This window comes from Trypanosoma equiperdum (genome assembly GCF_001457755.1).
Source record: "Trypanosoma equiperdum strain OVI genome assembly, contig: ctg_266, whole genome shotgun sequence".
Classification (NCBI taxonomy): Eukaryota; Euglenozoa; class Kinetoplastea; order Trypanosomatida; family Trypanosomatidae; genus Trypanosoma; species Trypanosoma equiperdum.
The window spans coordinates 40,416-57,057 of NW_027124161.1; the positions used below are offsets into that span (position 1 = coordinate 40,416).

General features: G+C 46.0%; 6 protein-coding genes and 1 pseudogene across 7 annotated transcripts in view; all 7 read left to right on the forward strand.

The window, feature by feature from the left end:
- Positions 1-322: 322 nt before the first annotated feature.
- On the forward strand, positions 323-1,939 carry TEOVI_000099300 (sphingosine 1-phosphate lyase, putative; the record flags this gene model as incomplete). The annotated part of the gene is made up of 1 exon (XM_067224303.1): positions 323-1,939. One exon carries the CDS (start codon positions 323-325, stop codon positions 1,937-1,939), a length of 1,617 nt encoding a protein of 538 aa, XP_067080404.1.
- Positions 1,940-2,468: 529 nt separating this feature from the next.
- Positions 2,469-3,741, forward strand: TEOVI_000099400:pseudogene (annotated as a pseudogene). Its single transcript is given in 2 exon segments — positions 2,469-3,698; positions 3,700-3,741. Coding segments are annotated over 2 exon segments (1,272 nt in total).
- A 2,082-nt stretch (positions 3,742-5,823) lies between these two features.
- On the forward strand, positions 5,824-6,861 carry TEOVI_000099500 (SET domain containing protein, putative; the record flags this gene model as incomplete). Its single annotated transcript, XM_067224304.1, has 1 exon — positions 5,824-6,861. One exon carries the CDS (start codon positions 5,824-5,826, stop codon positions 6,859-6,861), a length of 1,038 nt encoding a protein of 345 aa, XP_067080405.1.
- Positions 6,862-7,358: 497 nt separating this feature from the next.
- TEOVI_000099600 (uncharacterized protein) lies at positions 7,359-8,678 on the forward strand (the record flags this gene model as incomplete). The annotated part of the gene is made up of 1 exon (XM_067224305.1): positions 7,359-8,678. The coding sequence occupies one exon, from the start codon at positions 7,359-7,361 to the stop codon at positions 8,676-8,678; it is 1,320 nt and encodes a 439-aa protein (XP_067080406.1).
- Positions 8,679-9,127: 449 nt separating this feature from the next.
- TEOVI_000099700 (uncharacterized protein) lies at positions 9,128-12,463 on the forward strand (the record flags this gene model as incomplete). Its single annotated transcript, XM_067224306.1, has 1 exon — positions 9,128-12,463. One exon carries the CDS (start codon positions 9,128-9,130, stop codon positions 12,461-12,463), a length of 3,336 nt encoding a protein of 1,111 aa, XP_067080407.1.
- Positions 12,464-12,735: 272 nt separating this feature from the next.
- TEOVI_000099800 (ATP-dependent DEAD/H DNA helicase recQ, putative) lies at positions 12,736-15,477 on the forward strand (the record flags this gene model as incomplete). The annotated part of the gene is made up of 1 exon (XM_067224307.1): positions 12,736-15,477. The coding sequence occupies one exon, from the start codon at positions 12,736-12,738 to the stop codon at positions 15,475-15,477; it is 2,742 nt and encodes a 913-aa protein (XP_067080408.1).
- Positions 15,478-15,862: 385 nt separating this feature from the next.
- TEOVI_000099900 (tubulin-tyrosine ligase-like protein, conserved) overlaps positions 15,863-16,642 on the forward strand; it is a gene marked incomplete at both ends in the record, with an annotated part of 1,881 nt that continues 1,101 nt past the window's right edge. The window contains one exon of the mRNA XM_067224308.1: positions 15,863-16,642. Within this exon, the coding sequence (XP_067080409.1) occupies positions 15,863-16,642 (780 nt within the window).

Here is a 16,642-nt window from a genome sequence, read left to right on the forward strand (position 1 = left end):
GTTTCTGTTTCAATTTTTTTTCTTTTTGTTGTGCGTGTCTAAAAAATAGAGTTATTTCATGTGCTGCATTGTTTTGAGACGAAGATAGAGTGGACTCGATAAAAAAAGCGGAAGGGGGGAGGAGAAGAGGGGAAAATGAATAAGAGAGGTGCGGGATTAACGAGTAGAAACACGAAGGATGTGATTAGTTCTGCTAGCAAAAAAATTAGTTCTCCCCATTCTTTGTGCTGTCATTCAGTTGTTGTTTTCACGCCTTTTTAATACTTTTTTCGCTTTCTCGTGTGAAGAATAATTCACATAAAGTTTAGCATCATTTACAAAAATGTCGCTGTCATGCTTTTTGGACAGGAGTCTTCAGGGGAAAAGACCGTCACACATCGTGTGTCTCACCGTCGGCGCTATCTTTGCAACCAAAGTCCTAATTTATGTGGCACGTGACGGCAGCATCATTAAGCGGTTACATGCCGCAAAGTGGCGCGTTGTGAGGTTCTTTGTAGAGCCCATTATAAAGAAGGAAGTAAAGAAAAGTGCCGAAGGCATAAAGATGCCGTCAAAACCTGGAGAATTTAAAGCCAAACGGCTACCGAAGGAGGGTTTTTCAGATGAGGAGGTGATCAACCTGGTTAGTGAGTTTCACCAAAATCTCGATAAAACCTTTGAGGATGGCACTCTAAGCGGCGCAGTGTATCATGGAGAGCATTCCCATACTAAATTGTTGAACCGTGTTGTTAAGATGTTTGCGTGGAGCAACCCGCTGCATTCTGATGTTTTTGGGGCTGTGCGTAAAATGGAGGCTGAGGTGGTGTCGATGGTCGTTCACATGTTCAACGGCCACCTACTTCCCGACGCATGTGGTACCGTTACATCGGGGGGTACGGAAAGTATTGTTATGGCTCTAAAGGCATATCGTGATTGGGGACGGGCTCGCCGGGGGATCGAGCGACCTTCTGTTATTGTCGGCATCACAGCACACCCAGCATTTGATAAGGGTGCGGAATATTTTGGCATTAATCTTGTAAAGATACCTGTCGATCCGATCACGAAGCAGGTTGACGCGAAAGAAATGGAGAAGTACATCAGATATGACACAGTCGCTATTGTAGGATCGGCACCAACATTTCCTCACGGTGTCATTGATCCCATAGAGGAGTTGTCAGAGATTGCATGCCGGCACAACGTTGGTCTTCATGTTGACTGTTGTTTGGGTGGTTTCATTGTGCCATTCATGGCGAAGGCGGGGTTACCGGCACCGGTTGTGGACTTCCGCCTCCCCGGGGTTACTTCCATCAGTTGTGATACACACAAGTATGGTTTTGCTCCCAAAGGTACATCGACTGTTCTCTACAGAACACAGGAGTTGCGGTCCCACCAGTTCTGTTGCGTAGCGGACTGGCCTGGTGGCATGTACTGTTCCCCAGCAGTTTGTGGTTCAAAGAATGGAAGCGTCATTGCTGGCGCCTGGGCATCAATGGTACGACTCGGAGAGGAGGGTTATGTGGACTGCTGCCGGAAGATTGTACAAACGAGGATTAGGATCACGGATGCGTTATCCAAACTGCCTTACATACACATTATTGGGAAACCAACCGCTTGTGTTTTTGCCTTTGGAAGTAACATAATTGACATTTTCGTTTTAAACGAAGAGTTGCGTAGCCGAGGTTGGGTTCTGAACTGCTTGCAATTTCCATCTGGTCTCCAATTTTCTGTCACGCTACTGCAGACGGTTGGGGAAGTTGCTGATCGCTTTATAGAGGACGTTACGGAGATTGGTGGCAGAATGTTTGCGGAATATGAGGATGCAACGAAGAATGGCCGACGCCACGGTGCTGTCAACGCTAAATCAACTATTTACGGATCACAGCAGAAGGTAAGCGACAGAACTATAATAAAGGATGTGTTAAAAGAATTTCTCAACAAGTACTACAGCACCGAACATTAGAAAAAGTTGGTTATGCCGAGATGCGCTTTTTTTATTGGTGTTTCCCAAGGGTTTTTTATATAATTTCTTAAAGATACCTAACTATTTTACCTTCCTCGGAGGAAATAGCCGTACACCCATTCACTCGGTCTCATCACTGTGAGTGTGAAATGGGAATAAGATAGTGCTGCCTGAGGAATAATGTCACCTTCCGTTTTTACTGGTGGAGACAGAACAACACCCTTGTGCGACTATAATTTGGTGATATCGTTGAGTTTGTCAGAACGAGGGCGCATTCGTATGCGTATTCTCTTTTATCGTTGAGAGTACAGAGTATACATATATATTGGTCGAAACACTTTTTGCCCATGAGGTCTACATAAGTTGGTAATTGCCATGACTTCCCCCCCCTCACGCCGACGAATTGTATTGGTCGCTCCGTTAATTGTTTTTTGCTTGTTACTTCGTATTCTACACGTGTGAGTTATTCTCAAGTCTATGTGTATGTGTGTCTTTTTATTTACCCTTTATTTGCATTGTTAATGAACTGATGAGGGGGGTTAGGGTTAGGGTTGGGTTTAGACTCGCGGCGATGGGTTTTGAATTTAAGTTGCACCAGCCACCATGTGATATTGCATTTCTTTCCGTTGTGGATGGGCCTGCGCTTTACAGCTCTGAGGAAGGAACTCAGACGTCAATGAAAGAATCAATGATACGACAAATCGGCTGGCAGGAACTTGACCTCCCTCTGGAATGGTTTTTCTCAAAAAGGGCATATCACTTGGTGAGGCGAGTTAGTCGTACGATGCAGTGCACCATTCAGTACCTTTCGTACCGCCAGCAAATGCTGGAAACTGAGGCAAAAAGAGCTGAAGAAAAACTTCGTGACATGCGTGAGGAAAGTGATCGGGTGTTTGCAGAACTGGCGGAACTGCGAGAGATTGTTTCCATGAGCGGCGTGAAACGACAAGACCCTTCCCCAACTAATCGTAAGGTCGCGCACGAACGCTGGAGGGGTCATTCTCGAATAACGGAGCAGCTACACACTTGTTTATATTGTGGCAACAGCTATCCCTCTAACTCATCCTTAAATTCTCACATGATAAAACGTCACCGTAGGGTCCAACACTATCCATTAACAGAAGAAGCCACCGCATCACCACCAGAATCATCAGCTGCAATTGAGGCGTCAAATGACCCACTGATGGCGGAGGTGTCACAAATTAAGCACGATTTGGCGTTTTTGCGTGAGTTCGTGACAAACGAGCAACGTTGCAATAAACAAAACAAGAATGACAATGCCATGTTAGCTTCCACTGGTAATGCAGCGTTACCTGTGGCAAGTCAGCCATGTTCACCTCCCCCTGACGATATCAACATTTCCCTGCAAAGAAAGCAGGTGGAGCAAGAAATGATAATTAAAAAGTTTCAGGAGGAGCTACATGCGACACAGTTGCGCGTGGCGCAGTTGGAGGCTTCGATTAGGCAACGAAACGTAGGTAGCTGCAACTTCCATCGACACTGTGATGTTGTAAACACCTCGACTGCTGAGCCGAAGGTACTTAATTGTGTATCATTTGCATCGCCAGCAGAAGTGTATAGTCTTCCCAGTGTCGAGGTACTTTGGAATAATGCGAGTGGCAGCACTACACCAGATCCATACCATAGCTCTTTACGGCAGAGAAGTTGTGATACTGGTAACCTGAAAGTAGAGCAACTGACACTAAGTGGAAACGATGATGCATCATCTGCTTTCGACACCTCAGTGATGCTCTTGGGAAACAAGGACACAAGTGCGCTGTATCGACAAGGTGATTCACTAGACAATAGCCTTGAACCCACGCAAGGACCAAATTTACGACCTCTTTATTTCTCAGGGGCAGTTGGAATCTCCGAAAGGGTTGATGTAAACGTCCGTCCTGGACATCAAGCCATAGTGCTCAATGAGGGAACGTTTATGGGATTTGGCAGCAGATCTTGCCACAGCGCCGCATTCTCTCACGATAGCGCTATTCTGCCACCGAGCGCCTCTCACACACAATTCGATGTATGTGGTGCCGTACAGTCTCGCGATTATTCTCGTACTTTTCCCAACGATCAGCCCACCACTGCGCCGTCGGGGAGCGGATGTACGCTTGTGTCAGTTGCACCTGGGGAAACCTCGATTAAATCGTCAGTAAGAGTGAATAGTTACTTCGAGTCGGAGAAGCCGAAAGAATCCTCAACCACTACGAAGGCAACTTCCGTTTCGTCAACTCATGTCTCTAAAACGGACTCGGGCGGAAGCGGCGGTAATTTTTCTGGCTCCTCCGTTTTGTCAATGAGGGGATATGGCGCACCTGGGATTCATGGTAATTATTTGTAAAAAGTTTGTACATCTTTAGATGGATCCCTCACTGCACCCGCCCAGACCGTAAATATCTTTTTCTTTCCCGTTTGTGGGACCTGTGGGACAGTTGTTATCTGGGTTCTACTACTTTTCGTTAACCTCATGTTTGGGTCAAGGTTTTCTTTCCTCACTACACATAAATGCGTTGATGCGTTGTTTGTAATTTTTTACCGCTAAGGTCAGGGCGGCTCGACACTCAAAGGAATGGTGATAGCACGCTGTCAGACTTGTAAAGTACGAAAACAATGGATATATCGAGATGAAGAGGTAAAGAGGTGTTTCCTTTTCGTTCATTTATGCGCTTTTTTAAAAAAAAAATCGAGTGTTAATCAATCCTTTACGTTGGGGTGCTCGTGAGGGCTTTTTTTTGTTTTTACCGTTAGTTGGAGGTGAATTGTGAACGTATTTTTATATCCATATGCAATTTTTTTTTTTGCTTCGTTGCCTTTCACAAACCTTTCCCTCTTATTGTGGGGTACTTGTACTTGTGGTTCTTTTTCTTGCGTTTGTTCCTGCGATTCACATGTTTCTTCCAAACATCATTTTCGCGATATTTTACATGTTTTTCGACCCTTTTCCATCCGTTTTTCGAGGTGCCTCCTTCCTTTTTCCTCACCCTTTTTTCTTCGCGCCATGAGTGGGCACAATAACGGAAAGAGTGGAAGGGAATTAAAGTCCTGTTCATTGTATTATACTGCGTGTAAGGGACACTGAACAAATGTTAAAAACTCCGTCCTGTAGACACTCAACACCAACAAGGGATTCGTTCCCCCAGCTGTTACTCGAGGTTGAGTGTAATAAATAATAATAATAATAATAGCAGTTGTATCATGCAGCGCTAATCTTGGTGTTACTTATAATGTTTTTTTAAAAAATTGCTTCGTCGTATTGAACTATCTGTATGTTTCAACCGTGAGTGAATGCGTGAAAACAAAAAAGTCGATCAATTAGCGTTTAGATGGTTCAGATATCAATAGTCATTCTGCCCTGTGTGTATGCACGTTTTTTTTTGTGTTCGTTTAGTGTGTCACAAGCGTACTGCACAATCGCAGGCCTGTCCACGTGAGTGCCGTATGCCTTTTCCTCCATGTCTTGCACGTGCAGCTATTTGATTTCACTTAAAAGAGAGATACGAACCATCTTTCGGTGAATATTTGATTCTATACTACCTAATTCCCTCCCTCTATTTTGTATTTGTTCATTATGTAGCAACTGTAGTATATCGAAAGAGTGTTCCCTTGACAGAGAGTACGTCGGTTTGTGGGGTTAGTTGTTGCTTTTTTGAATTCTTGTTCTATTGTAGTTGTGCTGTATATCTGACATATTTACCGAGTATGAGCGATGAAATGATGATACAAGGAACATTCCGCACATTGTTCTTCATCTTTCATTCTTTTCCGTTTTACATCTCTTGTCCTATGTGTAAGTTCAATTATTTATTAGTATCTTTCTTACATTACTGCTGTTTTGGTGCCAACTACCACAACCAGAAGGACCTTTTACCGCAAGTTACGGCATGACGCTGCTTCACATGTTGGGGGCTCGTGCGGCACCTATGTTACAAGCGAGACGGGGACATGATAGCGTCCGTGGATTATTCGCGCGCCGTTGTTTTCGAAAAGGGGATTTGTTGCTCTCTGTTCCCTCTCGTAACTGTTATTTCCCTCATGCGTCTCGTGTCCCTCGCACTTTACGCCGCTGGAACCGGTCCACACTTTTCCCCGAGGCAACGATGTGGCTGTGGCGACTGTCGCCCGATTTTCCTCAAGACCGCGTTTCACTTACCGCGTCCGTGTCAACAGACGAAAATGAAGTTGTAACCCTAACACTCTCCCCCGTGGAGGCGTCGCTTGCCGTGTCCATTGCGCTTCGGTACTTTTGGCAGAGCGTCATGAAACTCAAAACTCGTGTCGGTATTGGAAATCCTTCTTTAGGACCTGTAAAAGATCGCAAGGCGGATTTATACGTAAGCTCCCTTCCTTTAACTGAGTATCTTTCTTATGGTTTGGAGGCACCATACTTTTCGGAAGGTGGGTGTGGGTCAAATGTGCACTCCACCATCGAGCAGATCGCGTGGAATCTGCGAGATTGCATATTATTACATGCCCCTCAGGAGGAGTACAGATTTTACGATGCCCATCCGTCCGAATTGGACAGTGCCATTCTTACTTCCATCTACGTTGTGCGTGCTCGTGTGCTTAAATTGAAGGTGATACGGACGGATGACGTTAGGACAGATACGGTAACGTCAGCCATCGTACCAATTGTTGACATGTTAAATCACAGTGCCTCATCACCTGCATGTGCTGCTTGTGTGTCGCTTCCAACTGCTACAGTTGTTGTACGGGCTGCAAGGGATATTAATGTGGGCGAGGAACTCACACTTGACTATGGAGAACACAAAGGCAAGAGAATGTTTCCTCGTAGCCACCGTAATTCTTTCACAAATGCCAATGAACTCACCGATGAAGAAGAGGATGAGGATTATATGTGGGAATCGCGTTATTTGTTTTCTCGTGAAGTTGCAGGAGGTGAGCACGACCACTTCGAATGATATCGAATGATTTTCTCTTCATTTTCCCGCGTGCAGTGATGCTTGACACTACATGTGTGAAGCGGCGGTGTACTAGTGGATGCAGTTGTCCTGCGTGTACTTATGCGACAAAAAAAACCAATTTCTTGCCATTAATTGGGGACGGTCGGTTTTTCCGGTCAGTGCTCCAACACAGTTCTCTATTTTTTCATCATTATCCCTTTATTCCTTATACTTTTTTTTTTGGTGTACCTGTAGGTGTACTGATCATTGGACTCTGCGGTGTGCACGTCATTTTCTTTTTCAAACTTGCTTTTTATGGTCACATCCTTGCTGTCCCCCTCTTTTTTCTCCACATATTTTGATCTTTCTTGTGTCCGGGACCGCCATTTGTGAATTAATCGGACGAACAATGAATGAACGGATGAATATAGCCGTGCAATAAAGGAAAAATATTGTGCGGTAGTATAAGGGAAGAAACATTAACACATAGGAGGAGGACACAACTTCCAGCTGCCATGTGGTCCAAGGTGTTTACACCATTGCTTACCCACAGACTCACACCAGCAGAAAAGTTTCCGCAACTGCAACTACGTGTGGGACAGCAGCGACGAGTCACGTGTGGCCGACAACTTTCCATTCCGCTGAGCTCCTTCGATTCTCATAGTCTTGACTTTGCTCGACGTGAGATAGAACCAGGAAGTGTTGTGGAGTTAAGAGATGCGGATCACCGGAAGCTGCTAGCGCTGGCATTTTATGAACCAGCGCTGCTGCGTGTTGATATTTTTCACCATACACCTAAAGTAGTGACGGACCTACCAAGGATTAGTGAGGATTTTTTCGTTAATCGCGTTAAAGAGGCGTGGGGGCGACGACAATCTGTTTTCCGTCATGTAAGGACCGGCAGCACCAATGCCTACCGCGTCGTGAATGGTTATGCAGATGGTGTTCCCTCTCTTTACGTTGATCTCTTTTCTTCCAGCTTTGCGCGAGTGGTTGCAACATCTGCGGGTGCAGAACGGATTGTTCCTGCGGTAACCGAATTGCTGCGGCAGCACGGAGTCGAAGAGGTACTATTGGATACTCCACACCTAAAGGATCACGAAAAGCTAACTCTTATTACTCCAACCATAACTCTACCCGAAACATACATGGAAAATGGCGCGAGTAACATGTGGTTGCCAAGAGATGAATATCCCACCACATCAAGTAATCGTTGGCTTATCAACACAGCCCATCGTCGAATACGTGCCGTACTTAGGGATTTATGCCATGGTAAGCGCGTTTTGTGTGTTAACGATCGTGGTGGAGCTGCTGCACTTCAAGCAGTAATGACGGCGAAAAGTGTTGTTTTCGCGGAATCAGATGAGTCACTCCTTAACCGAGTGCGTGAAAACCTGGTAGCAAACCATGCAAGTGCTGTTTTCAACACTTGTGAAACGACAAATTCACCTATCGAAGAACTAAGCATGCGTCAGCAGGATGTTGTTTTTCTGGAGCACCGTTTCGACACACTGTCTTCACCTGAGCAGTGGCAAAATTTGTTGAAGGTCATGTTGTTTCGAGGTGTTTGTGGCAAAGGTTCTATTGTAGTCGTAGCGCAGGAAGTGGCATTGCTTGGAATGCATGATTATGTGGCATCCGGAGGTGGTGTGGCGGCTTCTGTTGTTCGTGCCACACGGAGTGAAATGTTCAACGTTTTTAACAGAGTAACCGCTGAGCATGGTTTAAGAGCGCGACTCCTTCGCTTCTTTGGGCCATCCATTGATTACCCAACGCTACCAGCAGTGGAGGCTGGCTGCTACTCTTACGCTTTCTTGCTAGAACTAGCATCGTAGGAACACTTTCACTCCGCTTCCCTATAACCTTTCGACACTTCTCACTTATTTTCTTTTTTTTAAAAGAAGGGAGAGAAAGTGAGCTTACTGTGGGATAAATAAGGCATTACTTCCTCGTCTTTTTTTCACCCTTTCTACCTCTATCAACACTTTTCATCACATTTTTTTTTTACTCAACGTGTTAAGTTTCTTCGTGAAAACATTATTTCTCTGCCTCACCGACGAGCTTTTGAGGAAGTGTGTATCAGTAACTTTCAGCTTTTCTACATCCCTCCGTTGAAGCGGTGGGACAGATTTCTGTCCCCTTCCTTTTTACCATCTGGCAGTTTCTGCGCTAACAAACTCATGTGTGAGAAACTAATCTTTACCCTTTTGATATAAGTAATATATATATATATATATATATATATATATATCAGGTGTAGGACGTATGGTCGTGTAACTGTGGGATGAATTTTGCGACATCACAGCAAGTTTTCAATGCGGATGAACTCGACAGGTTGACGGTGGACGAGGTTAAAACACACGCGTGTTTGGCAGTTCGGCAGCTGGATGATGCACTTGGGCGTCCACCTTTTCCCAACCCATCGTCGCCCTGTTGCCGCTCAATGGCGCAAAATTTAATTAGTTTACTGAACCATCTTCAACGTAGAGGTCGTGTGTCTGCGCTTGATAAATGTGAGGAGATCAACATGATATTCCCCGTTCTTTGTGCGTCGCTAAGGAGTGGCTCAGAGGGAAGGCAACCGTGTCCCCAGTTGATGGAACTGTTGCTCGAGGGGCTTTGCTATGTGCACGGATTGTCATCGTATCCGCTTCATTCCACATTAAAGGATGCAAAGGAGGTTCTTCCAAACTCGCCGTTGACTTTGAAGTTGTTCGCTCTGACGGGAGCACTGGATGTGGACTCGATGTGCTTTTTCTTCAGTTTACCACAGACAGCGTGCAAAACTGGGAATGAAAAGACAAAGGGTCGAAGAAATCGCACAGAGAAGGTGAAGGGGACACCAAAAAAAGAAGTACCACAGGGCAGTGGGAACGGCGAGCGCGAGACGTCTTCTTTTCTCGTCCCTAAAGTCATGATCCGCGCCGCACTTGATGTGGTCCTTCCACAAGATTGTGTAAAACTGCTTTTATCATTGATGAATGGTGTCGAGAAGTTCCAACATGTCGTTGGAAGTGATGCTGAGTTGGCATCGCGAATCCTTGGTGTGTACGGCGACCACTTGATTCCCTCATTGCACCCCATGGCACTCATACCTTGTTTGGATGTACCAGTGTTGGACGTGTTCATCGACATTGTACAAACACATGGTGAGAAAATGTCCCTCTTGACGGAATTGGTGTTCTTGGAGAATCCATTGACAACATGGGCAGCTGAGCGCCTCGAACGCCTTCTACGATACTGCGTGAATCGTGTTGTAAGAAATGAAGATGCGTTTGGTAGCGTTTTGGTGTATGTTTTCTTGTACAGAGTACTAGCTAAGTGGAGAGAAGATGCATTATCTGCTTGCTCTATTGAGTTGGAGGCACGATTGTGGTGTGCTGTCGTGAACGCATCGCTCATAGTTCCATCGACTGCGGAAAAAACTGATCGGTTTGTGAAACCTTTATCCATTCTTTCACAGTGTATACGGCTTAGACATAAGATTGACGTTGTTCGGGAGTTAAACTTAGTTGAGTCGGGTATTCTGTCGCCCACACATGCAATGGCACTACTGGAGAAACTATTGACGCTGATTGATTCACAGCAAACACCTGCCGCAGCAATAAGCTGCGCACAGCCGAGTGCCTCTGGAGGGAAGAAAAGGAGTGAGAAGGGCAAAACGAGCCAATCCCATCAGCAAAACTGTGAGCGAGCAGAAGATGACATATGTTGTCGCTGCGGCTTCATTTTGGAAGCCCTCTGTCTCGTTATATGGCTGTCACCATCCTCTAATGGGTCTATGTACGAAATGATTAAAAAAGCAATTGAGTCGATTGCAAGTTTGCTTCTTGCCGTAAAAAACAGTTTTGATGGACGAGCACGACCCCCCACTGCAACTTGGGAGTGTTTTCTTCATGCACTTTTGTCAACCTTATACATCTGGGTGCCTTGTGAAGGGAGTGTTGAAAATCGCGACGGAGCTAGTGTTACCGCTAAATTAGGGCACAAAAGTAACACGGCGCTGATAGCGGCAGTGCAAGTTACTCACAAGCTTCAGTGCTGTGGACTTCTGGCGCTGCGCCTTCCGGAGAGCTACACCTCGCAACAGTTTTCGCTAGGCGTCTACAAATCACTTCTTAATGTTTGGCTTGGCGGTGTACCCCTGCTAGAAAATTTTTATGTAGTGAATGGTTTCCCGTCACCTACGCAATCAATTGGACTTGTTCTTAGTTTTATTGGTCAGGAACAAATGATGGAGCTGGTTTGTGCTGTCTCTGAAGATGAATTGGCCGCGTCGCTGCTGGCTTCAGCTGTCGAAAGGGCGATCGATGAGGGAGAATTGAATGATCAACTGTTACTTAGTGCTTTTTTAAACATGCAGCGTTGCTTATTGAGTTCCATGGAGTTACGGTGCCGGGGGCGTGAGGAGCAGCAAAGACGTGAGGAAGAGGCAATGAGAGTGCAGCTGTTTGCGTCTGTACAGAGAACAGAGGAAATTCTCAAAAAGGCAGCGGAGTTTGAGGAAAACTTAAGATTACGTAACGAATCACGGGAGAGGGAGCACGCCTTTATACAAAATATCAGAGAGGGGCGGCTTCGGGAAAGGGAGGAAAGGCATACTCGGGAGAGATTGCTAGCGCAAGAAAATATGCAAAAGGCTCTCATGACTCTTACCGAAATGAATGTAAAAACCAAAAATGCCAAAGAAGTTGAACAAAAGGAGCGTTTACGGCTGTATAGGATCCATTTTGGTGCCATATCTCGAATGTCGTCATTTCTTGAGTCTCTTCAACTCAGTTCTGCGCGAGTAATGACCATAATGAACACACTTCGCCATTATATTTCCACCATGACACAGGACGCGTTGTTGGAGTATGTCGTAACGGGTAACCGTGAGGTACCAGGAGATATACATCCCACCGATGGTGTGGGCTGTACCATCGGCGCTAAAAGTGCGAATGTCGAGAGAGTGCCAAGTTGTGAAAGTGTGGAGGATGCTGAACATGCAACATTTGGAAATGAAAAGCCGACGTTTTGGGAGAGTGTGATGCAACTTGTCAAATCAACAGCTGAGGATGTTGAAAACACGGATGATGTCGATAATAAAGCAAAAAAACAAAGTTCTTTGACGCAGGTTGCGACGGCTGATACTGCACTCAGTAATGGTGCTTCTTTCCACAAGCGGGTTACCCCCATTCTGAATCTTTTCGATTACTCACTAAAACGAAACGAAGTTTTCCCTAACCCGTTGCCTATGGTTGAGGTTCGCACCGCCATGCGTGTACTCCCACAGGATACATTAGCTAGAACTTCATTTACCAGTGTCTACGATGCCCTTCTCGCCTGCCAGGAACGGGGTCTTTGTGTGATCCGTGACGGTAGTTGCACGCTCACTCCATTAGGGTTCCGGTATCACGTCCCCTTCCATGATCCCAATGCAAAACTTGTTTTACAACTGGAACGTAGACGCTGTGAGGCTGGAGCAATGGTTGCACGGAGGAATATGGAAAGTCAGGGAAATGGTGAGTGTTGTGATGCTGAGAATGATTCGGATGAAGTGAACAACAAGAGGGACCTGTATGAAACAGACTCAGATGCCGATGCCAGTGTCGTCCAATTTTGCGATGAGATCATTTAGCGCTGTAAGTGTATTACCGGGTGGAGCAAATATGCCTTTTGGATATATGCTAATCAGAACGAAAAAAAACAAAAACGTAAAATTTTTCTTGAGGTTGCGTTAACGTTAGTTTTTCTGTAAAATATAGCACTTTCTGGTTGTTTCGGGTGATATATACTTGCATATATATATTCATTTCACTCTTCTTTTTACCACCACTTTAGCGGCTTTGTTGCCCATCACCTCCGTTGCCTGCACTGGGAAGCAGCCTTTGGAGGGCAGGCACACATAAGATGCAAAATAGTTATGAAGAGATTCTTTTCGACGATGTAGCTAGCGACAACACACCTTCTGAAGGGGAAGCCTTAACCCCTGTTAATGTGGAGCTCGTACACGATGAAAAGAATAATACAGAGGAAGAGAAGGAGGAAGAGGAGTATTTGATGCGTGTTCCGTTTTTGGCGCCACGTCGAGCATCAACTTTCTGCAACACTCCTCCTTCAGACCATAGAAATAACAGCAATGGACTCACAGTTTGTCATGTCGCTCATTCAGTGCCACAAGATGAGAACCCAGTTGGACTACCTGCCAATGCGGCTTTCCCCATGAATTGTATTCGAAAGGGTGTTGACGAGGACGACAAGAGCATTTTGCAGGTTACTTTAGAAAGACTGTTCAAGGAAACTCCACGTTCCAACACTTCGACAATACCCATTTGCAGCTACTTGTTACAGAGCCACTTGGGTGTGTCCTCGGGCGAGTTCCGTGAAGGACAACAAGAGGCTGTGCTTGCCATTTTGCAAGGGGAAAGCACTCTTGCTGTCTTTCCCACTGGCTGGGGAAAGACGCTCTGCTTTCAGGTGCCAATTCTTGTTCACAGACTGCTCTTTCAGCAGAAGCTCATGTTGTGGAAACAGAAGCAATTAGAAAATGTATCGTTACCGGAATATACGGCGCCGTGCTCCCGATTTGGTGTGGTCGTTTCTCCCTTGCTGTCGTTAATGGCCGATCAGGTTGAAAGGATTACGAAGGATGGCTCCTTGAAGGCAGTTATTCTTTCCTCAGCTACCTCGGGTGCACGTGATAAAGATCTCTTGGAAAGTTTGTCTTCCCCAGTGTGTAATATTGACTTGGTTTTTCTATCACCTGAAAAGATTGTACGTCACCGTGAGCTTCGGCAAGTACTGAAGGGTCAAGTTCACCGTATCGCATTCATATGCATTGATGAGGCCCATTGTGTTTCCCAATGGGCGTATGATTTTCGACCATCCTTCCTGTACGTTCATCGTGTGCTTGAAGATATAGTCTTGGGAGGAGATTTTTCTCCCCCATTTCTTTGTCTCACAGCAACGGCAACGCCATCAGTAATCGATGATTTGCAGTCGACATTCAATATTAGGCGAACAGTCGTTGTACCCTATCAGCGAGCAAACCTCCAATTGGAGGCAGTTTCTCTCCTGAGTGAAAACGTAACGAAGGACTCTCCTCCCACTCACAGTGATTTGCGGGAGAAGCTGTTGCAGACAGTGCTCGAGCTTCCAAAACCGATGCTTGTGTACGTACAAACTCGGGCCGACGCCGATGAACTGGCTAAATTTCTCTCGTCCAAGCTGGGGGCTGCACAAAATGGAAAAGCGAGGAAAAAGGGGGATAAAACACGTTCTTTATTGTTTACCAGCGCCACTCATGAAAAGATACAAAACGGAACGGTGGAAAATATCACTTCTGGTGTTGAAGGGAGACCCCTCGTAATCCAAAGTTATCATGCAGCACTCGAACGGCATGCCCGAACAAAGTGCCAAAATCAGTTTATGCATGATCGGATTGACGTACTGATTGCGACTGTTGCGTTTGGAATGGGCATTGATAAGCCAAATATTCGTTCTGTGGTTCACGCGTCGGTGCCAAGCTCAATAGAAAGCTACGTCCAAGAAACTGGTCGCGCTGGACGTGATGGCAAATTATCCATTTGCAGACTTTTGTACAACCCATACGACTTTTATGCACTGCGCTCTCGCCTGCTTTCCTCCCTGGTGTCCCCCACGGAGATGCTGTCGGTTGTGACTCACATTCTCTCCAGCCCCGTTACTAGGTTTGGAGACAAACTTATCGTGGTGTCTGTGTCAAAGATTTCGGAAGAGCTAATGATGAGCGAAGAGACGGTGGAAACTGTTCTTTTCATGATGCTTACACTGGAAAGTGGAGTCTTGACCGCATGCCATGGAACGTCACCAACTGGTTATCGTGTCATCCGTTGGTCTACTGAAATCAACACAACAACAAGTGGAAAGCGCAAGCGGGATCGGGACGTTCAATCGGGTGTTGGCAGCGCATTGGCTCAGCTCGAGGCGTTAGATGGTGTTTTCGAGACGTGTCGAAACAACAAGCGAATGGAGAGCGTTGTGAATGCAGCGAATGCGTTGAATATGTCTCTCAATGATTTTAATTTTAGGCTTGATGACCTCTCCGCCTCGGGATTCGTGTCACTGCAGAAACTGCCGACAGGTTATGTCATAACAGTTGGGGATCGCTTCGTTGAGGTTTCTTCACCCACTGCTCGGCAAGAGCTAGCAACGCGCCTATGGTCGCTGTATAACAACCGCCTTGAGTCTCTCGTCAAATCTCTCGAATTGACATTTGCCGTGTTGCGGTGCCCAACGCATGATAGTGTGCGGGCAGGACTTGAATGGGATCCGAGACGCAACTTATCGTCTGAGTTTCTTTTGCAAAAGGAAGGAATTCCGTGCTGGCAGGCGCCGCGGCGTAGTTTGACCAAAGTGGATGCTGTAATGACATTAAATGACTTTGTGGAGAAGAACCGCACGCGAATTAACGGTTCTTATGAGGCCGCTCGGGCATTACTTGGCGTTCTGCCGAAGAGTCTAACAAGTCGCGGCAAATATGCCGGTGAACTTCCTCTTGCTCTGAGTTGGTATGTGCGTTCTCCCCACTTTGGGTTGCTGAGGGAGTTTGATTTGCAGTTGATTTTAAAGTTACTTACACCACACAACTTGGACGAAAAGGAAGAAACGTAGAAAAATGTGAAAGTGGATGATGTTTTACGGACCACGGGATACGCCAACTGCAACGGCTACTGTTTTCACTTTCGCTTGATTTCTCGTTTAATCGTGCAGTTATAAACACATGTCAGTACGACAAGTGGGGGACACTTTAAAGAGGCAAATACACTTGTTTTTTTCCTCTTACACTATGGAGGAACTTTGGTTCTACTCGTTCGTGAATGTTGTAAAGAAATGTGCATGGTGAAGATGAGTGTAATGATTTAATTAAATTTTTGGACTTACTTATTTTCACATATCATCCGCTCTTTGTACGCCCATATCATCACCTCTTTTCACTAGGTTCAAAGTGGCGTGTCAGCTCTTATAGATACAACATAATATTGTATCCGAGTTTCTCATGATAAAACTGTGCCGATCGCTGCGAGGGCCATGCGCATCCCCAACGGTGGGGGCGTCTGTTATGCCTACAGAGCAGCAAGACACCGTACCAGCGGAACAGCCCATTTACCTGAAACCAAGTCGAAGTAAGTACCGTAAACCCAGCTTCGTTTTTCCACGTATGAGGGATCATCTCCCATCTTACGCCTATAGGGCACCCTCGCTCAGCACGGCCTCACCAATGTTCTGTATAACGTCTCCTTCGTGTGAATATTATGCCCTACGTCTGCCACTGTTGAAGGCTGGATTCAAACGACTCCACACACATTTAGCGCCGAAAATCCCCAGTAATCTACTCTGGGGGCGCTCATTGATGATTCGGCCTACGGCACCCATTAAGACAGACGCGGGGAACACTGGAGGTGCTGTCCAACTCACATCTCCACATATTATGGGTGTAGAAGGAGTGAGCAGCACCGAAGCATTGCAGATGGTTTGTGCACATCAGCGTTTTAATCACTTTCCACGCACCTACAGTACACTCGGCTGTAAACTGGGTTTGGCGCAACGGCTTCACCGTGTAAAGAAGTCACTTGAAAGGGAAGGGGTGAAGAGAGACGTATTTGATTTCTTCCCCCAAACATGGATATTCCCCGAGCAGAAAGAATCTCTCATGAAGGCAATGGATCAAGCAAGACCCACGCAGCGCTTCATTTGGAAACCTGCGAGGGGAAGCTGTGGAAAAGGTATATTTGTTTGTCCCGGAGGGGAAAAGAACTCCGTGCATTGGAAGCGTGTT